General features: G+C 55.4%; 10 protein-coding genes across 10 annotated transcripts; 5 read left to right on the top strand and 5 right to left on the bottom strand.

Moving 5' to 3' along the window:
* Positions 1-2395: 2395 nt before the first annotated feature.
* Positions 2396-4832, bottom strand: N656DRAFT_771504 (kinase-like protein; the record flags this gene model as incomplete). The annotated part of the gene is made up of 3 exons (XM_064813865.1): positions 2396-4203; positions 4257-4715; positions 4793-4832. The coding sequence occupies 3 exons, from the start codon at positions 4830-4832 to the stop codon at positions 2396-2398; spliced, it is 2307 nt and encodes a 768-aa protein (XP_064666349.1).
* Positions 4833-5522: 690 nt separating this feature from the next.
* N656DRAFT_717253 (uncharacterized protein) lies at positions 5523-7632 on the top strand (the record flags this gene model as incomplete). The annotated part of the gene is made up of 3 exons (XM_064812191.1): positions 5523-5744; positions 5813-5861; positions 5924-7632. The coding sequence occupies 3 exons, from the start codon at positions 5523-5525 to the stop codon at positions 7630-7632; spliced, it is 1980 nt and encodes a 659-aa protein (XP_064666348.1).
* A 315-nt stretch (positions 7633-7947) lies between these two features.
* On the bottom strand, positions 7948-9585 carry N656DRAFT_717125 (L-gulonolactone/D-arabinono-1,4-lactone oxidase; the record flags this gene model as incomplete). Its single annotated transcript, XM_064812182.1, has 1 exon — positions 7948-9585. One exon carries the CDS (start codon positions 9583-9585, stop codon positions 7948-7950), a length of 1638 nt encoding a protein of 545 aa, XP_064666347.1.
* A 1578-nt stretch (positions 9586-11163) lies between these two features.
* On the top strand, positions 11164-13478 carry N656DRAFT_771501 (uncharacterized protein; the record flags this gene model as incomplete). Its single annotated transcript, XM_064813864.1, has 4 exons — positions 11164-11182; positions 11247-11283; positions 11338-11619; positions 11681-13478. 4 exons carry the CDS (start codon positions 11164-11166, stop codon positions 13476-13478), a joined length of 2136 nt encoding a protein of 711 aa, XP_064666346.1.
* Positions 13479-13804: 326 nt separating this feature from the next.
* On the bottom strand, positions 13805-16001 carry N656DRAFT_373890 (uncharacterized protein). Its single transcript, XM_064809425.1, has 3 exons — positions 15793-16001; positions 14653-15719; positions 13805-14465 (listed from the first exon to the last, which is right to left on the bottom strand). Exons 1-3 carry the CDS (start codon positions 15864-15866, stop codon positions 14131-14133), a joined length of 1476 nt encoding a protein of 491 aa, XP_064666345.1. The 5' UTR covers positions 15867-16001; the 3' UTR covers positions 13805-14130.
* A 772-nt stretch (positions 16002-16773) lies between these two features.
* N656DRAFT_792256 (ribosomal protein S5 domain 2-like protein) lies at positions 16774-17871 on the bottom strand (the record flags this gene model as incomplete). Its single annotated transcript, XM_064817057.1, has 1 exon — positions 16774-17871. The coding sequence occupies one exon, from the start codon at positions 17869-17871 to the stop codon at positions 16774-16776; it is 1098 nt and encodes a 365-aa protein (XP_064666344.1).
* Positions 17872-18262: 391 nt separating this feature from the next.
* Positions 18263-19092, top strand: N656DRAFT_783739 (uncharacterized protein). Its single transcript, XM_064816024.1, has one exon. The coding sequence runs from the start codon at positions 18553-18555 to the stop codon at positions 18907-18909; it is 357 nt and encodes a 118-aa protein (XP_064666343.1). The 5' UTR covers positions 18263-18552; the 3' UTR covers positions 18910-19092.
* A 246-nt stretch (positions 19093-19338) lies between these two features.
* Positions 19339-20592, top strand: N656DRAFT_801472 (alpha/beta-hydrolase; the record flags this gene model as incomplete). Its single annotated transcript, XM_064818128.1, has 1 exon — positions 19339-20592. One exon carries the CDS (start codon positions 19339-19341, stop codon positions 20590-20592), a length of 1254 nt encoding a protein of 417 aa, XP_064666342.1.
* N656DRAFT_783735 (NADH dehydrogenase, alpha subcomplex, subunit 2) lies at positions 20573-21530 on the bottom strand. Its single transcript, XM_064816023.1, has 4 exons — positions 21342-21530; positions 21163-21269; positions 21068-21100; positions 20573-21008 (listed from the first exon to the last, which is right to left on the bottom strand). The coding sequence occupies exons 1-4, from the start codon at positions 21425-21427 to the stop codon at positions 20950-20952; spliced, it is 285 nt and encodes a 94-aa protein (XP_064666341.1). The 5' UTR covers positions 21428-21530; the 3' UTR covers positions 20573-20949.
* Positions 21531-21679: 149 nt separating this feature from the next.
* On the top strand, positions 21680-23105 carry N656DRAFT_783734 (UPF0041-domain-containing protein). The gene is made up of 4 exons (XM_064816022.1): positions 21680-21807; positions 21862-22261; positions 22336-22488; positions 22557-23105. The coding sequence occupies exons 2-4, from the start codon at positions 22083-22085 to the stop codon at positions 22693-22695; spliced, it is 471 nt and encodes a 156-aa protein (XP_064666340.1). The 5' UTR covers positions 21680-21807; positions 21862-22082; the 3' UTR covers positions 22696-23105.
* The last annotated feature ends 297 nt before the right edge of the window (positions 23106-23402 follow it).

Raw genomic sequence — 23402 nt, 5'->3', positions numbered from 1 at the left:
GACTCCACAAGAATGAATGGCACTTCTTGTATTCGTAGTGTAACATAAACGCATACTATGTACCATCTTCGCACTTCATAGCCCCTGTCAGCTGGCGTCCAGACTGCCTTCGATGGCCTGATTACACTAGTTACATCACACTAATTACGTCTGAATCAATGGATGTAACTGACATAACTAACCCTTCTCGTGTCTAGCGCTGAACGGGAGGCGCCTCCCTAAAGTTCCCTCACGTCCGGGGGCGGTAATGAGCGGTAATGAGCAGGAATGAGCAGGACTACGATGCCGTCCTGGCAGTAGCAGCTGCCGCCCGGTGGACAACCAGCTCTTGCCTCTTTCACCTCAAAATGTTGCAGAGGAAGGTGCATAGGTATCTGGCCCGGTGGAAAACACCACAAAGTCACACGCACGGAGCAGAATCATGGTCTGCTCTCTCAACATAGTCTCTACGATGGACACGTCGATGCATCCAAGACGGGACTGCTGCAGACTCCCCGGGCTTGCAGCGAGCAATGGAACCAAGTCTAAGCATCCTGAGGCAAGGAAGAAAAATGAGCGGACCAAAACGATGGCTCAACTGTCCTGTCTCAAGGAATCATGACGTTCGATGCCCGCTGACTGGCGCCTTCTGTGTGCTTCGTGGCTTGCTGAATCACAGGCTGCTGTAACTGTTGCAGAACGAGCTATGCCCAACGTGCAGCATCGACATCCTGTCAAGATCCCTGTTCTGTGCTTTTTGTCAACCTACCCACGCTATCGTGCATACACTGTAGTGTACGTATGTGGCAATGGTTGGTGATGGGTGTGCCGGCTATCGCAGGCCTTCTTTGCAGGTCTATAGAGGACCATGCAGGAGAGGCTCCAGTTTTCCAGTGCGAGGTAGATCTTGGAGTCCTCGCTGTCGACAACTGGCGTCTAGCATCAACAACCAGCCGCCCCAGCCAGTCAACGAGTCTGCCACCGTGGAGCGGGATACGGATAAGGACGGCAGATCGCCGTGATGTACGGAGTAGATACATAGGTGTATGGTAGCTCACAGATGCAGTCGAGCCATTGACAGTCGCGAATCCAATTACGTAGCAAGGACATTGACGGGGACCCGGCGTCGGGGTTGGCTTCTACTTGGTTCAGCCCTCTCCCGTCAACTTCCCGGCACTCGCTATTCCTCACCGTTATCTTAGGTCCGTTTGGACTCTTAGAAGTGTATCGTACAGTACACTACCATGGCAACTGATTCGAGGAGTTTTGTATTGTACAACAGTCCAGAATTAGACACCGCACTCCGTATCAAAGCTGGACTCGTACAGCACCCAGTGAGGGGCCATCCTTCAGTGCACGAAGAGTAGTGAGAAAACACAGAATGGAGAGCTCAGGTCCAGTGTCACACACCAGGGGATTTCGTTGGGTCTCATGGCAGACATTCGTGGAAGCTTACATTGCGCGGGGGAAAGACACCCTTCAGTTCGTGTCGAGTCATCCGTCGATTCAAAATCCAGACTTCTTTGCAAGTGGTAGTAGGCCTTGTCCAAACCCTGCCATCATCGGGAGCAGAACACACATACGGACAGAGGACATGCTGATCAACGATACCGAAGCCCTCTTGCTTCAGGTTCCTTGCCGATTCCACCTCTAGTTAGCATGACTATGAATTGCACAAACTTTGACCACCATAGAGCAAGCAGCATTCCAGTCACAATGGCCCCAGGGACTTCAGGCAGGTTAAACACAACATGTATACTCCGACAGCGAGCTACCCTAGACAGCCTGAGAAGTACATCCTTTCCCAACACCAAACATCCATAATGCTTGACGTGAAAACACTTGCTGCTTATCCACAGACGAAAGGGTAGCAATGAGGGAACGGCGTGCTCTTCCCTCTGAGCAATCAGGGGACCCCCAAACCCAACACATCCCAGAACAGAACAAAGGGCAGAAAAAGACAGGTCTGAGGCTCAAACGAAGGCCCATGCAGACCAGCAGTCCACCAAACGCCGTATTCCCCATGACAAGATCCTCTTCCCCTATATGACGCCGACCCTAACCCCCTTTCTTGTACATATCTCGACAAAGCAAACAGAGACGGCCGGTAGAAACCCAGCAGTCTTCCCTGAAGAGAACGGAGATTTATGGTATGTCCCACATGCAGCGGTGCCGACGTTAGGCCAAAGGCTCTCAACTCCCGGCCTCCACACCGCGCAGCTCAAATTCCCCCCTCCACCCCTCCCCACCATCCCTTCCTGACTGACAAGACCCAACAGAGAGAAGAAAAAGTAAACCCAACAGTAACGATCGGCCGCAAATCGCCAACGAACCCCATGGGTATCATCCATCCGACACACACACACACGCACCTCTCAACCCTCTAAAAAGAAGAACAAAAGGGAGAAAAGAAAGATCAAGTCCGAACAACCGGCTTCCGCCTGACCAAAAACGGACTAGGCATCTCGTCCCGGTCCGGATCCCAAACAGCCGCCGGTTCCGAGGCGAGCGTGGGCCCCCGGTTGGCCGCCGCCGCATGCTCTCTGAAGGCGCGCACGGGGCTGGGGACGGTCGCGTTGTGGTTATTGTTGTTGCCAGCACACGCATTAAACGCTGTGCTTGTCGTCTCGCTAGGGAACACAGCGCTGAGCGGCCTGCCCCCGGCCCGGGCCTGCTGTAGCTCCACGAGGGTGCGGCCGCGGATGTTGTTCTTGCCTGGCGCGGGCAATGCCTTGTTGAGCATGGGTGGCTGGACGGCGGGTGCTCCTGCAACACCCTGCGCCCCGGGCTGAAGCTGCGGTTGTGATGGCTTGCGGTTGAGGGGTGATGATGATCCCGAGGGTTGATCACTGCCACCGCTGCCGCCGCTGTTTGATTTCAGGTTGGCCGCCGAGGGTATTTTGGTCAACCGGCGGCTGGGACTGTTGCTGCTTCGGTCCTGGAGCGCGCCGCTGCTCCCCACGTGGCGAAGGGTCTGCAAGTCCGGGATGGATGTGGCGGCTGGGATCGTCTTGCCGGTCTGTGGCACGGCCGATTGCTTGGACTGCAGACGGTGGGCGGGCATGGATTTTTGTGCGTGAAGTTGGGGTCGCGCCTTGGATGTAAACGGGTTTTTGCTCGACTTAATCATCCTTGTCGGAGACGGGATGTTAACATCGTCGTCCGACTCGGAGTCGGAGCCCACTGGGCTGTGCGAATCTTCCCATCGATTTACGCCTCCGTTTTGGTTCGCGGCGAAGATATTAGCGGGGTGTAGGACTGGTGGTTTCGTCGCAGCGGTACGGCGGGGGGATAGTGATAGTGAAGCGATGGTCATAGGTGACGGCGAGGCCATCTCAATATCCATGGGCGTTCCAGGGGCCATGGCGAACATGGTCTGCGCGCGTGCGAAAGGAGTTCGGGTGCTTTTCTTAAAAGGGTGCATCGAGGTATCCGGAGACTCGACCGAAAATTCCGAGATGTCTGTGGTTGAAGGAAATTCGCCGTCGGGGCTTGCGCAGCCAATTGAGGACTGCGGGTACTCGGACTTGGAAAGCGATGAGGATGAGGAGAGGTCGTGCCGGTCATTCTCTCGAAGCGCCAGCGCCTTTCTGTGCGCCTGTAGCTCCATCTCCACCCGGGCTTGTACCTCTTGCTCAAACTTCCTCTGGAGCTGCTCGATCTCGAGGGCAACCAAGCGGTCGATTTCAAGCCGGGCCTTCACTTCCCACTCTCTTCGGAGGGCGGCGTCAATCTCCTGCCGCATCGTGATTCGCTCGTTGTCGAGTTCTCGGATCCGCCTGTTCAAGGATTCTTCCTTGGCCTTCAGTGTTTTGCTAAAGTCGACAACCTCCTTCTCCTTTCGCATCAGCCGTACCAGAGGCAGGTTCAGCAAAGCAGCCGTGTCGGGTCTTCTGTCTGGGTTGACGCGTAAACAGTCCTTGATAATGGTGAAAAGCTCGGCCGAGTAGACTGCCGGCAGAGGTGCAATCTTGCCCTCCTTGATCTTTTGGACCAACTGATAGTGAGTCTTGGCATTGAAGGGAGGCTCCCTCGTGCAGAGCTCGTAGATAATGCAGCCCAGCGACCAGATATCGGACTTGAGGGTGTATTTCTCGGCGGCACAGATCTCGGGCGACATGTAAAAGGGTGTGCCGACATATGTCGATGCGAAATCATGGGATTGCATGACTTTGGAAAGTCCAAAGTCGCCGAGTTTGACCGAGTTGTCCTCGCCGAGAAACACTGCGACCGTCAGGTTTGATGGAACCAGAATCGAATCAATGAAAGTAACGTACCATTCTCTGGTTTAAGGTCTCGATGTAAGATTGTCATACCGCCTGTCGGAAGTTTTGGCCTGGCGGTTTTGCCCAGGCCGAGCACGGTCTTACCGACTTCGGGAGGGTCGACGCCGTAGTGGCAGCGATAGAGGGCCGTCACAAGCTGAGCGAAAACGCTCCAGACAAATGACTCCTCGGCATACTGATTCTTGGCTGCCAAGTCGCGAATAACACGACCGAGATCCCCGTTGCCGCAATACTCCATGTACAAGTGCAGGTCCTGTGTTTCCTTCAGATGCTCTCTGTGGTAATAGCCGACAATGTTTGGATGCTTCAGGGTCGACAGGATCTGAAACTCGGCATGGAGTTGTTCGCGCTCCTTTTGCGACATCTTCAGATAGCTAATTTCCTTTCGGCAAAGAATCATGCCATCTGCCTTCCGCCGCACCTTTCGGATGACGCCGAACGAGCCATGGCCTGGATTGAGGATCGAGGTTAGTGTCGATGGAAGTAACAAAAAATTATAAAGGAACCAACTGCAAGCGAACACATACCGATCTTCTCCAGCACCTCGTACTTGTCGCTTTCAGCCATGTCTGCGTGAATCGAAGGTGTCGGACAGCCTCTTCGAAGTGTCAATTGGCGACCCTTTGCTCCATAAGCAAGAAAGGAAAAGTCGTCTGCAAGTAATTGCCCTGCTTCTGTTAGTATCCTTATTTACGCCAGCCGAAAGCTGGATGCGAACTTGAACAAGAGCAAAATCTTTGGTTGATGCGTGCACAGATTCTGCAATGGATGGTGATGGAAGGCGACGAAGCAGACATGAGAGTCAACACACCACTTCGTTGCCTAGGGAACGCTTTTCGATCTTTCAAAGGGGCCCATCAGATTGCAAGGGTACGGATGCCAAGCTCGGAGCGGTCCATCCCCTTGCCGAACCATTCCGACATTGGAGCTCCAACTGTCCTCCTTCGGCTCCACTCACCCAGCTTATTCATCCTCTATGAATTCATCCTCTTGAGTCACGACTCGTTCAGCAAAAGAGAGATGCCGCTATTATCGACTCATCAATTGCCTTTGCACATGGCTCGTGCCCTCCTACTGTGTCTCCGATATCTCCGCAACGCCACCCATGGACTTGTTCGCCCCTTTCTTCCAATGTTAGATGTTGATGCTTCATCAAAAATAGAATAAAATTCATTTACCTTGGGCCGGTCTTGCATTTGCATTGTAGATTTCAGGTTGCACATCAAAGTTCGGAATATATATGAGAGAACAAGAAATATGGTACTTCGCAAGTTTGAGCTCGAATCCAAGCTCAAAGACGACAATCAACTCATCCGCAGCGGCGTTCTTCGAAACGAGCATCCTCTCGATACTTCTCAGGAATTTCACGAGTTTCTGCAGGCATGTCGCCGGGGCGATCTCAAGCGCTGTCAGGAGCTGATTTCGGCCGGTGTCAACATCAACGCCAAAGACAGCTACGATTATACTCCGCTCATAGTTGTGAGTTTCTAGGTGGATGCTGATCCCTAAAACTGTATCTAATTATTGTCGGGCGCTGACTGTGATAGGCTAGTCTCTGTGGCCACTATGAATTAGTTGAACTGCTCTTAGAATCAGGTGTGTCAAGGTCTGGATCAGGGGTTCAAACTACCAACATTCGGATGCTGACCATCACTCAGGGGCTCTGGCGGACCCCGACTCGTTTGAGCGGGAACGGGCTGTTTACAATGCGCTCAACAACAAGATCAGGAATTTGCTCTTGTCTTACGACTACTCAAAGGCAGCAGATCCGCTGCAGCCATGGTCTTCCCACATCTCATCCCTACTAGTCCGGGACACACCTGTGACGTCCGATATCACTCTCTCGGCCGCACAGGAGGATTTCCGCCTACACAAGTTCCTGCTCTCTGCCAGGTCGCCTTATTTCAACCGCAAGTTTGCCGATGCCCCTGAGACTGTCTTGTACAAGCTTTCTCATGCAATACCTGTTGAGGCCTTCCGTGTCGTCATACGCTATCTGTATTTAGGCGACCTTCCGCGCGACCTTGTCGGCCCTCAGAGCACCGTGTCCGAGGAAGAAGTGTTCAAGGGCATCGACAAGCTGTGCAAGCAGCTTGAGCTAGAAAAGCTGTGGGAGGCTGTGCTGTCCATCAACGACCGCCGATTAGCGCGCCAGCGCCAACAGGACGAAGTCCAGCGTGCCCAAGCCCAGGTTGAGGCCTTCTTTCAAAACACGGTTCTTAAGCACAAGATGGTCGTCGACACCAGCAAGGTAGACAATGTCAAATGGCCGCACCACAACGCTATTTTCGCCAACTGTATATTGCGAGCGGACGAGCCATCAGAAGACGACCAAGGAGAGGATTCTTCTCTCGCTCATGAGAACAGTTCCAACGCGAGCGGAATCCCAATCGGCCCAGCAGAAATCACCCTGCGGCAGCATGAGAAACATGACAACAACACGATCCCGACCCGCCGCCCACGCCGCTCGGTCCTCTTCCCAGCCCACAAAGCCTTTCTGATCCGGAGCCCTTACTTTGAGACCATGTTCTCATCCGACTTCCTCGAAGCCCACGATGCCGAACACCTACACATCATCAAAGTGGACTGCACGCCCGAGGTGCTCGAAATCATCCTCCGGTTCCTCTACACCGAAAAAGCAGACTGCCCGCTCGAGCACGCCCTTGACCTCCTCTACGCCTCCGACATGCTTTTACTCGACAAGCTCAAGACCAAAGCCGCCGTCGCCATCTCGACCCTGGGCAGCGGCACCTCCAACGCCTTGGTCGACCGCACCCACAACAGCTACATCGATTCGGACAGCAACCAACTCGCATCTGGCCAGGCACTACCACCGGCAGAAGGGGACGGAATGGTAGAAGTAGAGCCCATCAACGTCTACGACGTGATCCACGCGGCCTGGGACCTCAAGGTGCAGCGGCTCGAGGAATTTGCCGCGCGCTACCTGGCGAGCAGGCTCGAGGACTACATTGACGAGCCCGAGTTTGCCGAGCTGATTCGCGAGAGTGCAGCAAGGTTGAAGGAGCGGCAGGAGACAGACACCATTGAGCTGCTGGACGATATACGGTACTATCTGTCGGAGCGGTTCAGGTTGCGGTTTGAAGGAGAGGGTTTGGAGGAGATGTTGGATGAGGATCTTGGCAAGGAGGAAGAGGAGGTTAACGGGCAAGGGGAAGGTCAACAAGAAGAGAAGCGGTTAGCTGAGAGGGAAGGGGTCAAAGAAAGCGGTGGAGAAGGGGGCCTGAGAGGTGTCAGGACGCTGGACGGAGAGGTTGTTGAGGACGAGTTTGCCTCGGATGCAGTCAACTATCAGATCCTGCTAGGCAAGATCGACAAGATGCTGGAACGTCTGAACTTGGAAGCATGAGCGGAAGGTGGTGGGTATCAGCATGAAATGACATAGAATTGGATAACTTGCAACTCGCTGTCGTGACGTATTTACGTCTTGATTGATGATGAAAATCCAGAAGCCATTGCTACTAAAGGAGATGCTGCCACCCAGAACAATGCACATGCTAGTTTCAAATCATATCATGACGACTCCCTCCGGCGCTGAACGGCTTACAGCAGAACCTCCGTCCTCCCTCGACAGTTGCCGATAGTTGAAATAACCAACCGGCGACATCGTGACGCACCCCTTCCGCATCGAATGAGCGTCTTACCCACTCACCGCCGCTACGGACTAGGGTTGCCTCCCCGTAGTCATGAAACCACCACCTTTCGCCCGCTTCAGCTCGAAGCCAGATTCCTCCAGTGGAAGTCGCTGCGCATCCACGGCCCCAAGGAGATACCTCCTGTGCCATGGGCCGACAAACATGCCTTCTGGGTCGACCTCGTCCCTCACCTTGCAGAACTGCACCCAGTCATTCCCATACCACTTTGCAAATTCCTCCGGCGTGACAGTAAACGCCTTTGCCCAGTGTGGCTTGCCGCCGAGGTCCCTCATGAGCCACTCAAACGCCTGGTAATACCTTTCGGTAGCCTCGTATGTCGGGTCCTTGAAGTACGGCCTGTACATGGTCGCATTGAGATACAGCGCGGGACCGTCGTCGGGCGTGATATCCAGGAACGGCCGGTTACCCTTGGCGGCGCTGGAATTGACGGTCGTGTCGCTCACGCGGACCTCGACGGGGCTGTGGACCCACAGGCCCTCGGCGCTGAACGGGATGCGGTGGTCGACATAGCCCGGGTCGCCGGGCTGCAGCCTGTTGAGCCAGGCTCCGAGACGTTGTAGTGCCTCCGGACCCTTGTGCAAGGGGATGGCCCACTCGTTGACAAACTGGCTGTAGAGGCAGTTCAGCAAGAAGGCCTTGTGGCTCGGCTGTACCCCGCTGACGCGGGTGCTCTCCCCGTTGCCGAAACCATACTGTAGCCCGAAAACGAACCACTCGACCCAGGGCGTTATCCTGGGGAACCACCTCGCCAACGCCAGCAGATTCTGGTACACCACGTACCCCAGCCGGCTATCCTGAAAGCTCGTGGGCGGCTCATAATGCTTCACCCTCCCCTCCTCCAAATCCTTCCTGTCCACCGCGTCCGCCTTCCACACTACCGCCCGCCTCATATAAGGGAACCACCACACCCTCACAAACTCGGCCTGCCGCCACAACTCCCCCTCCCACGTGGCAAACAGCCTCTGGTCCATGTCGATCGTCTGACTCCAGGCCAGCGAGAACGCCGGCACCGCCTTGAACGTCACCTCAGTGATGATGCCCAGCGCGCCAAGCGACAGCAGAGCGGCACGGAACAGCTCGGGCCTTTCCTGGGGGGAGCAACTCCTCGTCTTGCCATCAGCCATGGTGACCTTTAAGGCAAGGACGCTCTCACTGATGAGGCCGTGGCGCAGGCTGCTACCATGTGTGCCCGTGCTGATGGCGCCGGCGATGCTCTGCTCGTTGATGCTTCCCAAGCTGGGCATGGCCAGCCCCGCCGCGTCGAGCGCGGCCGTGAGCTGGTGCAGACGGATGCCCGACTGCAGCACGCAGATACCCGTTTCCGGGTCGAGCGACAGCACGCGGTCGAAGCGGTCCAGGTTGACCATCCACCCGGACGAGGTGCACGTTAGGTCCGAAGGGGAGTGGCCGGAGCCGACGGTAACCAGGCGGCGGCGGCAGCGGCGCGCCAAGGTCACGGTAAGCTCAATCTCGGCGAGCGACTCGGGCTGGATGAGCAGCTCGGGCAGGCAGGAATAGGTGCGCGCCCAGGTCCGGTGCGTGTAGGCGGTGCGCGCCCGGAAGGCGACGCCGTGTTCTTCTGATGAGGCGAGGATCAGGTCCCGCACCTCCGGCGGGAGGGTGGAGAGGTCCGAGTGAGATGTCATCTTATCAGGACGGCATCAGATCGAGGATTTATTTTTCAACTCAGTATGAGAGAAATTTGGGGGAAGGACAAGTGGCGGCGAGATGGGTTGTGCAACTCCTTGAGTCAAACCCCCGGTAAAGAAGGGCTAACTAGGGAATGGAATGCGTGCTGAGCTGAGATGGATGCTGCTTGTATGCTCCTCGAGACCAGCTACCGACAACTCCGTGTCTTCCTCAACTGTTCAATGCCACTTGTACGAAGTGGAGGAGGGATGGCGTACAAGCGACGGTTGCTGATAAATGCGCGAACTCGGGTTGTGATTGGCCGCCTTATTGTAATGGCCCGCTTTTCACATTGTTTCCACTCCTTCTCCTGTCTCCGTCGACGAAGACAGCACCTCCCCTCATTGAAAGCCAAAGTGTCTCACTCGCTGCTATACGAAGTCAACTTATTGGGTCACTGGCGCGTTTATTTCCGTCCAAAAGCGCATTTAGCGGGGTCGGTAATCGGATGAGTTGTCATCGCTTGTGGGACCTCCATCCGCCTTCATTCACCTCACCGCACCAATCCACTTAGGAAAGGGGGTTTATTGACCTCGGCGAAGCCTTAATCATGACCTGGGATGGTTACCCGGACCGTTATTGCCCGTCGGTGTCTGGTTGTACTGGAACCCAGGCAAGGTTATGGACAGTCTTTACCCTACCCCCCGGACCAGCCTATCGAGCAAGTTCTCCTGGACAACGTCCCCTTCAGTAAGTCCTTGATCCCGGTGCGGCTCTGCTTGTTGAACTCAAATAACCTACCTGTGAGTCTCTCGTTAGACCCCGAAGTGTCTCTGGTTAGACCGGTGTCTTCAGGGGCAGAAAAAAGGGAAGGGAGAAGATTCCCTGTTTCAACCTCAGGCAATGTCTTTCCCCAGATCATCCAGACTATTGCTTGGACATCTGTGCCCGGGGCCCATGGAGACAGATAGTAGAGCCGTGTTTCCTTGTGTATGACAATGGCTGTCCTCATGTTTCCAATGCTGGGTGAGTGGTGGAAAATTGACTTCGAACGGTAGGGGTCTCCGAGTCTTGTCGCTTTGATGGTATATTCGAGCTGAGGCTGGACGCTGGCATGGGTGTTTAACTCGGTTTGCACTTTCAATCATGACATCCGTTTTCCCTGCAATTGTGCTTGGTTGGTGGCTGCCCAGGAAGGAGCGCTCTCTCTTGGGGTGCGACTTCCTAGCGGGGACCAACCTCTGACATCAGATGGAAGGCTTGGGACTGCCTTGATTAATTCAAGAATTCTCGTCAAGGAGTCCACTCCCTCTTTCCTTCTTCCCTTCACTCTCACCTTATCTCCTCTTAGCGTGGCCTGGCCTGTCACCTCGACACTATCACGCTCGGGGCTTTGACGCGTCAGGGCGCGTCACGTCCAGAACTCGACCGCAACAATTTCACCAGACCCTATTCCAATATTTTACTCAATACCAGACTTATCATTCTTGAATTTTCAACGCTATTTTGCCCATCGTGGGGCATCCTCATATTTGGCATATTTTCAGGGGTTCGGGAGCATCCGGTATTAAGGAGTCATCTGCGTGGGCGCCGCCATGTTCTACAGTCACGAAAGTAGGCTCTTTTTATCTTACGCCGGACACAGAGGCATGACAGGAATGCTAACGATATGTTTTAGTTCTTACGAAACGGGAGTATGGCGTTACAACGGTGTGGTAGGTAGCTGTCATCGCTCGTGTATGATTCGGAATAGCCTCATACGTATCTAGGCTCGTGTCCACAATCGGCCTTCGGTCCACCAACCGAAAGATATCGCGGAAGGACATCCAAGCCGTGAACGTGAAGCAGGCATGCGAGACCATCCTCAAGCCTGCGGCGCCCATCGCCTTGCGTCTCCAAGGCACCCTGCTCTATGGGGTCTCGCGAGTGTATTCAGAGCAGTGCCGCTATGTGCTCACCGACGCGGAAAGAGTCCAGGCCCAGATGAGGGCATTCCACAACGCGCTGGGCTGCAGTGATAAGGCCCTTGATCCGCATGCGGGAAAATCCAGGTACGAATTGCATTGGCAATTCCCTTGCTGGCATTGAACCTGCTGGCTAACTTCATCGAAGACGCAAGGAACTCATCCTGGAAGATGATCCAGAGTTCGAACTCAGAATCGACCTTCCAACCTTACAACTTGACGATGACGGCAACCTAGTCGTACATCAACAGGGCAGTCAGAATTCACGCAAGACCTCGTCTCAACTTTCTCCGCCACAGCTCGATGACTCTTTCTCCAGCTCAAATCGTTCTGTTCTCGGTGGTTTCAATTTCTCGCAAGCATCTTTTGGCGAAAACCCTTTGGCGGAAGGAGCTTTTAGGGTAGGCACGATGACGCCTAGCAAGGCTGGCGACGAACTGCTGCCGTTTGGCGACGAGGAGCGGGAACTTGAGGCATTCGACGACTGGGGCATCGAGATTGACGCAGACGGTAACGTCATTCCGGCTGCTGAAGAGCCTCAGCTGCCTCGGCTTCCGCGTCCAGAACCCGCCGGAGATGCACCTATCTTACAACAAGAGGAGTTTTTGCCTTTCGATGCCGAAGGTGATGTCCCGATGAGCGGTGGCACCTACTCCATGGCCTCTGACCCGCCAGTTTTCATCCAACAAATCCAGCAGCAGCAGCAAGAACGGGAGAGGGAACCTGAGATAGAGCGAGAAGAAGAGGAATTCGCCATGGAAGATGAAGCGGTCTTTACCCAGGCTTCAGAGCGCGCTAGGCGCCGTCGGCGTCGTGCGGTCGTAGCACCTGACGACCAGACCAGGGTTTCCCGTCATGAACTCAAATCATGGTCCACGAATTATCTTGCCAATTCAGAGCAGGCCATCCAGCGGCGCCGTGCAACCACCGCTGCTGAAGCACGAAGAAATGCCTTCAACCTGGTTTTTGGCCGCGGCATCGCCGGCGTTGGCCTTCCCACTGGTGTGCCCGGACTTTCCCACCCGCTTTCGGTCCAATTTGCCCACCAGGGGCTACAAGCCCGGCTGCTAGGCATTTTCATTGACCAACCCGATGGCCAAGAGACGCGCCCACGCAGCCGTCGCCGCTCAGCCCTAGAAGCCCTCGAACTCGACGAGGAGGACGCAGAGCGTCGCGTCCGGCCTCGTCTAAGCAATGGACCCGACGATCAAAACCAGGACCAGCATCACGTTCAGTCCGATGACGCCCATCTTCTCCTTGTTGACGATGAGGCCAATCTTCCCCCTGTGGAAGTCGGCAGACGTGCGGGTTCTTCCAACCACGACATTTTGTCCGATCTACCCTGGAATCGCGGTTCTTCCCAGCTGGCCCCAAGCTCTTCAGTCAGGGGCGGCAGCAAGCCGCCCAGCAGGCGCGTCAGCGCCAGCCCACTCCATGGCCGAGGTAGCCATATTAATCCCATCGGGCCAGAACTCGAGATAGAGCGCTTCAGCGACCAGCCCGCCATCTTCGGCTCAGACGACGGTAACTTCGCGCTCCTCCATTCCGCGCAGGGCTTTTCTTCCGACCCTGTCCTGCCGCCCCACGAAGAGAGCCAGACGACCTCACAGATGATGCGGCGCGCCCTGGACCTCGAGGGACGCAACTTCCTGGGCTTCATCGAGGACGTTGCGCGGGCGAAAGGTTACCTTCTAGAAGACGACAACGATGACAGGCAGTGGGTCGATTTCGAGCATCTCTTTGAGCCGGGCGACCAGCAGCGCGAGACGGTTGCACAGGCGTTTTATCATGTCCTTTCTCTCGCCACGAAGAACATGATCAAGGTCCAGCAGGACGGTCATAATACTAACGAGGCGTTTGGGACTATCCGGCTCGGGGTTCAGTTGCCTGAGGCGGGTAGGGCTGGTGAAGGTATGGAGGGTATGCCCGGTCATGATGATAACTAGAACGAGCGTGCCGGTCGTTAGCCCAGATGACCGTTGCTTGTTCTTCAGCAAGGGTTGTTGATATAGCATTGCGGGGTTTTGCGGCGGACTTGCAGCAAGAAAATATGAATGGTACAACCCCAAACTCAACGGGAGTTGAAGGATATGAGAGATGAACACGTCATGGTTCCTTCTGGCGACTATGAGCAGTCGGCGGCGATTGAATGACCCTGGGTCCTTTCGTTAACCTTGGGTGGCCGGTTAGGTTGGACTCTTTGATGACTTGGAGTGCCTGATGATGCATGGGATCAGACGACACGAGGAGATCCAGACACAGGTACACGAGAGCTCATATCGGAGGCTTCTGGCGTTGACACTGATTTATACGGCTTTGTTCTCAGATCTCGGATTCATTTGCTGCATCAGGGAACGGCTTAGGGAGTTTCGTGGGTAGTGGAAGACAGGTTCGAGAATTCAAGAGTCGAACCGGATGGTCGAGGATATGGAAACATTCTTGATTGCTAGCCAGCAAGGATGGCACATTAACCCTATAGAAACAATCGACTGGACTTAAGATACAATCAAATAGTATTGCATTTCATTGAACAGCGGCCTGAAGCCAATCTGGTGGTATCGCGAAAAAATTAAAACCAAGCCTTACCATTTGTCCGGATTACTCGTATACATCATCATCATCCATTGCGCCCTCTCGGTCGGCGAAACTCATGTAGTCTGACTCGGCGGCTGCATCGCCCATTATCCTTTTCCAGGCCTGCTGGACAGGTTCCAGGACGGAGTCGTCAAAGGAGAGGGAGAATGAAGGACTAGGAAAAGTGATGACCGGGCCTTCTGGTTGAAAGCTTCCCGAGCCTGCAAGTTGTTCATAACGGATCTGGATCAGGATCTGGGCGGGTTGGCCTTCCCCGGCGGTCCCAACAAAGGCTTCTAGTGCCTCTTCTAGGAGTTGTCTGGAATCCGGAGTCGAGAGCGTAGTAAGATAGAGAACATCTAGCGATCTGCGGTCAGCATTTGCTCCGATTCAGCGGAAGCAACGAAAGCGGGTTATGTAAGAGAGTACATCAGAATGTCAGAGGTAGTTTACGTCAGTGCCGTAGCTCAGACAATGTAGATAAGTATTCATAATGGTGATCATCAGGGTACTCGAAATGCATGAAGAGATTCATGAAGAACTTACTCTGACCGACGGGGCATTCACCGGTATCGCTGGAGTGAACAGACAGATAAACCGGGTATTCAGACGCCTTACCAGCTGGGGTTGAGAGTGAACCAGCGGGGAAAGCGACGACTGCTACCGCAGGACGCGATGCTCCCTCGACAACGACCTCGAACATTGAGGTCAGCGGCGAGCCTACTACTGCCACCAGCCTACTGATGCCCGTTTGCTCGCTCGGGTTGTCGTCGGCGCGTACCAGGATCCGGGTCTTGACAGTATCGCCACTTGATAGTTCGAGTTTGACCTCATCCCCGGCGGTCTCCACTGCCTGAACACCGGCTCCAAGCATGTACACAGCTCCGCCGACTGCAGCAGCTCGACACGATACCTGAGCAACCTCGGAGAGGCCTCCCCACTTGGGGTAGATAGCCGCGAACCCTGGTCCATAGACGCCCATCGACGAGAGATGGCGACGGATGACAGCCAGCCCGTCTCTGGTGGTAATTTTGCCATTCAGCGAAAGCGTCAGTGTCACAATGTACGTCTGCAACTCGGCGTCCATCTTGAACTCTTGCTGCAGGAACTCGGTAAGCGGGGCCTCGGCATGCGACTGCCACAATTCCAGCTGCGGCGGGTTCTGGTAGTCCAGGACGAACTTGAGGAACTTCATAAGCCCTCGCTTCGCTTTGCTTGAAATTGTGGTTGCTGCGAAGACATCTTCGCGAGTAGATGGAATGCGAATCAAGGCAGGCTGTTGGGCGGAATCCTGGGGGAGCCTGAAAATGAAGAAGGATCCCACGGCGAGGAACTCGACTTGGCGGTAGGCACGGGACGAGACCAACTGTGAGAGCAAGGCCGAGCGGGCATGAATCAAGGTTGGAGCCATCGCCAAGGAGTAGGAGCGGGAGGACAAGCCGGCAGCACTCTCATGCCTGGCGACGGACGCAGACCTGAAGAGGCCCGCATCCTTTGCGGATACCTCGTTGGCCCACGACTCGGCATCCTGCAGACTGAAAGCCGCCTCGGCGCCACCGTAGAAGTGGTTTGGGTCTACATGCAGAATCTTCTTGCCAGACCGCGAGAGGGCTCTTCAGGAAGAAGTGAGACTAAGTCAGTCAGCCGGGTAGACCAAGGTGTTTAGGCGGTTATGCCGCGACTCACAAAGCAAGCAATGACTGTTGCAGGCCAGTGCCGCAGATGACGACATCCCAGGAGGTGTCGCTGACAGATTCCATATCGTCATAAGCACTGGGGACAGCACTAGGGTAGAGACGGTCTGGAGTTGCTGACTTTTGAGAGATGTTTGGAAAATGGCTAGCAGACGAAAGGCGTCGTAGGCAGCAGAAATTTGAACGAAGTTGAAGTTGCGAGGTGGAACCAGCATTCGGCAGATTTTTGGTCCGGAATGACCAACAACGCACGGACCCTCAGTTCTGTCAGCTGGAGGCAGGAAAAGGAGTGGTCAGCGCTTTTTGAGTTCGAAATTTCTCTTTCTCACGATCACCACTCGGCAAACCACGCATCGCTGCATCCTCAACGGCATTGCGAACGGGAGAGGGCCTTTCATTAGGCCCTCATAAGCTGGGTGGCAGATAGACTCTGTCTTCCTGTATCTACCGCCCTGGAATTTACCTGTAAGGGCGGTTCGAAAGGTTTGACACATTTATTCGGCCGGACCGAGGCCCATTGTCTGTGTCTGTGTGCACTGTAATGGAACGGCGTTTGCGCTATCTCCTCTACCCGCCCCTCTCTTCCGCTCCCCTCCTAGCGATTGCATCTCCATTGATATCCCGCCAACCTCTCTTCTCACGGATCGTGTAAATAAGAGGACAGGGCAGATCCTCTTAGTCTTGCCTCAAGAATGAAGCAGTTGAGTCCCAGAAAGCTCCGTGCCTTATAAATCTCAAGCGCCTGCTCCCAGAGCTTCGTGACGGTAGCCTGAGAAAAGCATCGTCGCCAAGAACTATCCTGGGATCGTACGGCTAAAGCCGGGACCAGCATGCTGCGTCGTGACAACCACAACCAAGGGTGCCACGCCCTTGAGATAACCTCTTGTCGGACACAGGCTGGGGCTTCGTAGACCGTCCATTGGGTACAGACTTTTACAGATGATTGTTCTTCCGTCCAGGAGCTCGATGGCCGTCACCTCATCGCCTCCTTGACCTCCCTCCATCTCCCCTCCGCAACGCCTGCAAAGGCCCGTATCAGCTCCCTCCCGAGAACCGTTCCGCCCTGCTTCTCCAGGCTCTTCACCTTGGCCTCTCCGTCGCTACAATCCACCACCATCGTAATCACCTCCTTGCACAGACTCTCCTCCAGCCGATCTGGATCCAACAACAGCCAATGCCTCCCCTCGCCCGGCTCGCCGTGCTCCTTCTCCAGAAAGACAGCCGCGCTGCACGCCACCGGCAAGCCCCTTACATCCAACTTTTTCGTCTCGGTCCGCGAGCAAACCACCATTTCCCGGTCCGGATCCCACCTCGCCGCCGGCAATTTCGTATCCTTCAACGCGGCCACGACCGCCGCCCACGCCGCGTCAAACGGGTTCCCGTCGAATGATATAAACAATAAGTCGATGTACAACACCCAGTACGCGACCAATTGTTGCTCCCTCGCCTCTTCATCTTCCCCAGAACCCTCCACCCCTTCCATTCTGCCTCCTTGATCTTGCTCCCCCTCCGCAGCAGCAGCGGGAGGCATATACCACACCCTCAAATCCTCAGCCCTCACCAACCCCGTGGCATGCAAGAGCGAGTACACCCTCGTAGACAGCGTCTGCGCCAGCGGGGTGGGCGGGACGCCGGGGAGGAACTGCGGGGCGGAGCCCGTGGCGAGCTCGATGTTGGGCACGAGCAGGTCGTACTCTTTGAGCTCCCTCCTGCCCGCGGCGGAACTGCCGTCTTGTTCTTGTTCTTGTTCTTGTTGTTGTTGTTGTGAAGAAGGCGGCCGGAACTGGGGGATCTGCCCTACGGGGAGGATCTCGCCCCGCACGCCGCAGATGACGGTCGTGTCGCCCGTGCGCACCAGCGCGCTGCCGTGCGCGTGCGACAGCGACGACACATTGATCTGCACGGGACGGGCCTCGCGCGGCGTGCGGCCGTTTGTGCGCGTCGCAGGCTGCCCATCCGCGGGGGAGAGGTTGCGCAGGAGGTATGGGTGCGGGGAGAGTTTGGCGAAGACTGGCCGGCTGAAGGTCAGTGACGCCGAGGTGGTGGCGGTGGTGCTCTCGGGCTCGGCCATGATTCCGTTGCCGGGCCGGTAGATGTGCGCTTGAGGTTTTCTTCTTTTGTTTTTGGGGATGCTCCAAAGCGTTGCCCTGGTAGCTACCAATGCAGATCGATGGTTGGCAGGTTGACTGTCTGATTGGAGTGCAGCCTTTGGAGCTCGGGAATTTTTGTTCCCTCCAACAGTTCAGCCTTGCAGATGGTGGGGTGTTGCAGCGTGTTTGAGCAGGCCAATAGGGCCGGTTCAGTGGGCTTCCAGTGGGTGTGCACTGTGCAGGAGCTTGAGCCGCCCCCTGTCGTCGAAACTCCGTTCCATCCTCACAACACTTGCAGCGAATCAATGCTTGTGGACGGGTTGTACTTCGTAACAACATTGATGGCAATCCAAAGCTGAGAGGAGTGGCGAACTGTGATAGTTTGCATACCTACCTACATATGCACCATCGAAGCCCGAGATCTCGTGCAATTTATTCTCAACACTTCAGTTCCATCCATGTGATCTAGACCCGGGAAACCCACCAGCAGAAACAGACGCATAACCCTAACCCAGCTTTGGTGTTATGAAGGTCTGAGAGCCACCTACCTAGAGCTAGGTCGACTCGCAACCCCAGGTTTCAGTGTCTTTTCCTACTCACAAACAGTCCTCTAGCCGAGAGGAACCTCAACACATCCTCCTGTGCTGCAATCCATCTCCATCATGTCGAGGCTTTTCCGCAGCCAACGTTCTCGGCCGCTGCCCTCTCAAGACCACCACTCTGCTTACTTGTCACTTCTGGAACCTCCTGCTTCGACACAACAACAGCCCAGCAGCGGACGAGCATGGCACAGACCGTCACCCTCCGACCATCTCTCAAGGCCATGGCTGACCGCGGCCGAAAGCCGGAGATCTTCAACCGGAGAACGGGTGCCGACCCGGAAGCTGGTCAAGGATATGAACGGGTCAGGTCGGCCGTCCTTCTCGCTTGAGCTCTCCGATACCGATGCCGAGAAGGAGAAGAGTATCGTGAGGCGGCAAATTGCTAAGCTGAAGGAGCTCTATCGGAGAGAGAAGTGATGGGGGTTACCCCTAACTCCTACCTAGAGCCGTAAGTGGGGGTTGACACTACCCCGCCGGGTCTACAAGGGTCTCGAACTCCTGCCTGGACGATTTCCAGTCGGTTTCGCTGGAGAGAGTCCTCGCCCTGTCGGTGAATACCCGATATGATCATCTGGCAATGTTCACGCGAATCGAACGGCGAGCTCCCTGGCAATGACCTCTTTCTCGACATCAAAACCACATCCCCGCGGCCGAGCGGGCCGAGAGTGGTATTTGGCCAAGACTTTTGCCGAGACGGGCCCGCTTCTCCGTCCCGGTGCTGCAATTGATGCCGAGGTTCGGCGATCATCCCCGCCGTCCTCGCCATTTTACAACCCCCTTCAGCGGTTGTGCTTCGCGATCTCTCCCACCAGTTACCCGCCCAATTCACCTACCTAGCTCAAATCAATGCCATCTTCGACATTGAGTCTCCGCCCAAACCTGTCCGGGGTCGGCTTTTACATAACGCTCGGAGCCGCGGCTTTCTCGGCCGGACTCATCGCTGCCCACTTCTTACGACAACCCTCTCGGAGAGCGCAATGCATCAAATCTCCGCGCAAGACCCATCCTTCGATCCTATCAAACGCCGAAATTGCCGCGCTTCCTTACCCGCCCGATGTGTTTCCCGGCGGCCGTGACGTTGAGACTCCCTACGGATGCATCAAGGTATTCGAATGGGGCCCCGAGGATGGCGAGAAAGTCCTCCTGCTGCACGGTATTAGCACCCCGTGTCTGGCGCTGGGGACCTTGGCCGAAGCACTCGTGAGCAAGGGATACAGGGTAATGCTCTTTGATCTCTTCGGGCGAGGGTATTCCGACACGCCCGTGGACGTTCCCTACGACATGCGCCTCTACACGACGCAAATCCTCCTCGCCCTGGCATCCTCACGCCTGTCGTGGACTGGCGCCGACGGGTTCCACTTGGTCGGTTACTCGCTAGGGGGCGCCCTCGCGGTGCCTTTTGCGCGCTATTTCCCGCACATGGTCCGGTCTCTGGTCGTCGTGGCCGGCGGTGGGCTGATTCGATCCGAGCATGTGAGCTGGAAGACCAGGCTGTTGTATTCGACCGGCTTCTTGCCAGATCGGGTCCTCCAGTCGCTGGTTCGGAGGCGTCTTTCGCCCACCAAGCAGGATGGAGACGCAGGAGTTAGTGAGACGAAAATGGCTAGTGAGGTGGTTGATAGCAGCAGCACTAAGAAGAAGAAGAAGCACAAAGACAGTGATGCTAGCGGTGGGGAAGGCTTTGATAATGCGGTTTTGCTGGCGCGCAGGCCGGGTCATACGGTTTCTTCGGTTATGGCCTGGCAGTTGAGGCATCACGAAGGGTTTATCCCTGCCTTTGTGAGCAGCATACGGTATGCGCCTATCTACGATCAGAAGGAGGAGTGGTCCGCCCTGGGACAATTGCTCGCCGAGAGAAGGGAACGGGTCGGTTGGGAGGATGCGACGGACGACTTGCCGGGCTTGCGGGGAGGCAAGATACTTTTTGTCTTAGGGGCGACGGATCCCGTAATTGTCAAGGAGGAGCTCATACATGATGCCACGGCGGTTCTGGGTGAGGACGGGTTTGAGGCGGTAGTGCTAGACTGCGGCCACGAATTGGTCATGAGCAAGGGGAGCGAGGTGGCCGATGTTGTGGCTGGTTTTTGGAGACGCTTGTGATCGAACACAAGGGCCCTTTGTTGCATTAGAAGGTAGTTGTATTTACATATCATGCATAGCGGGCGGAGCATTTACATACAAATAGAGAGTATACTGCACCTGCTAACAATGCTCGTTCTCCTTGGCCTCCAGGACGTTCCCATCATGCCCACCTCTCTCGAGATCAGCTCAGCTACTAACCATTGAGGAGGCTCTGTACTTATTTCGGCTGTCAAGACTTCAGAGAGCTTTCATCGATGGAGTATGCCTCATCCAGATGCCCCTGCATGATGCTTCTCCTTGGCCCGCACTACTATAGACACCACAGCCGGCCCAACTGAATGTTCACAGCTTATTTTTGCTTCATTGCGGCAAGCGCTATGCCTCGTTCTTAACAAGTTGTGTAACAGCCTCCTCAATCTCCTTGTCCGAGAGACCTGCAGCTCAACAATTAGCTCTACTCCATGCTGAGCCTTCCCTGTCGGGTTCTCCATACCTTCTAATGTCTTGCTTTTCTCCCGGCCATACTCTACCACAGTTGTCAGTTCACTCGCGCTCGGAAGTCACCGAGAGAAGAAAGCGCTTGCTGACCGTATCTCGCGTAAACTCTTGGGAGAGTGCCCTGGGCTTCCCGCAGCATGATCGGTATCGTCGGGTTGTTCTTCTTCATGATAGGATACGCTCGTGTGAGAAAAGACCTGCGCGACAATGCTCCGTCAGTCTCGACGTCAAAATTGGCAATGGCATTGGTCATTGGCATTTGAGCGCACCGCGTCGCTGAGCTGTGCTCTGCCGTCTGGCAAAACAGGAACCGGAGCTCCTTCAGGCCCTTGGCAAAAGCATATCTGCCCGACATTTTCGATTGGCTTTGCTATCGATCAGTGTCCGGCAGGGTTGGTTGCTCAATTGGTCGTTGACGACGTCGCTTTGACCGGGCCAAGGCTGGATCCAGCGATAGGGAGGAATGTGCTGAGGCTTAAGAAGTGGTGTTGAGGCTGATCAAGACGAGGCTGGAGCTGCACCAGTGGGCTTGGCACAATGACGCACGGACCAGAATACTTATCTCCGGGTTCCCCAACAAACTGGCGGTTAACCCAAACTGGCCCACATAACCTGCTGTCGTGTGTCCGAGCGTCATCATCATCGGGCGTACGGTGCTCTTTGGCGAGGAATTGCAGAATTTCCATTCCGCGTGCTCGGTGACAACGTCGAGACGTACAGTCCTCTCCACTCATTGTACGTATCGCATAACCTCTGGCTAGCCTTCTGACTAACATGCGCTCGTTTTAGCCTATTTCACTGGTTCCAACTATCCAAGGAAATTGAGGCCTGTCCGACGACCGGAGTACCCAAAAGGCAAACTTGATCACGAACGCCGAATTCCACACCCGCCCAGGTCCGGCCGACCAGCATACCGCAACAGCTTTCCTAGACCTGTCCGGCGGAACATCGGCATAGTCATATTGGAACCGCGACGCCTTAAACGCCCAGAAAGAGATTCAAAACCAGCCATGTCACCAACAAGCACCTTCTTCCGGGCTGCCCGGACTGCCCGGCCAGCCTTCCGGGCCAGCCAATTCTTCCGCCCGAAGCAAACCCGCTTCCAGAGCACGACGGCGGGCGGCGAGAGCGAATCATTTGCCAAGCGCATGTGGAACAGCCCCGTAGGCCTCAAGACGGTGCACTTCTGGTACTTATCCCGATACCCGCCGTCTGTACATCGCAAACTGGCACGCATGCTAACTGCAATCCGTCCGTATGCAGGGCGCCCGTGATGAAGTGGGCCCTCGTCATAGCGGGCATCTCAGACTTTGCGCGTCCCGCCGAGAAACTCTCGCTGACGCAGAACGCGGCGCTCACGGCTACCGGCTTGATCTGGACAAGGTGGTGTCTGATTATCAAGCCCAAGAACTATCTGTACGTTTAACAAGAATTCCTATTTTTTATTCGTTCCAGAGAGAGACGGGGCTGACAAAGTTCAACAGCCTTGCGGCCGTCAACTTCTTCCTTGGCATGGTTGGCATCGTCCAGGTAACCCGTATTACCCTCTATCACCAGTCGCAGAAGAATGCCCCGGCAGCTAGCGCCGTGGAGGAGGTCAAGGAGGCGGTCAAGTCCGTGTGATTGGAGTCTAAAGGGAGAAGAGAAGAAAAGGGTGCCTTCTGATACAAGACGGGGAATCGAAAGCTATATCATATAACAGTATTGTCTTTGAAGCTCTTGTTTCATGGCTACCGATATAGAGGAGGTGAAGAGCTAGTCAACCTGCCAAGAGGAAGGGGGGAGCTGCTACACAGAATTCCGGACTGGAAGCGACAGCTGGCGAGGGAATGTGTGAGGCGATCCCTAGGTTTGTGGACAAGAGATAAAGCCCGGATTCTATGTAAGAGGAGAGTCTTCAACCTACCCCAGTGGCCTGTTCCATCACGGCCGCGCACATGGGGAGGCAGAGCAATGGTGAGGGAGATGGGAATAGGAGTCTTTGATAAATAGACGCATCTTGGGTTCAATTCACGTATTGACGCAGCTGGTGCAAGTCTCAATCGTATCAGAGTAGAATAGCCAACAGCAAGCACCACGGGCGCAACACGCTTGCGCGGAGGAGGGCCAAGGGGAGGAAGAGGCTGAGTGCATGATTTTGTCCTGCGCTGTGTGTGTATTTGTGCGTTTGGGTTGAGGGAAATCGGTCGGAAGAAGGGGGGGGGGGGGTTTATAGGTGGCCCTTTCTTCGGCGAGAGGAAGGAAGGATGGGCGGCGGAGTATTGGGCTCAAAGATGAGCAGGAAGGAACGGTGAGTTCATACCTGGTGGCATGATCCTTCTAGATGTCCA

This window comes from Canariomyces notabilis, assembly GCF_033297395.1.
Source record: "Canariomyces notabilis strain CBS 508.74 unplaced genomic scaffold N656scaffold_29, whole genome shotgun sequence".
NCBI lineage: Eukaryota > Fungi > Ascomycota > Sordariomycetes > Sordariales > Chaetomiaceae > Canariomyces > Canariomyces notabilis.
The sequence above is the reverse complement of the archived record's forward strand: the minus strand, read 5'-3'. Positions and strand labels throughout refer to the sequence as shown.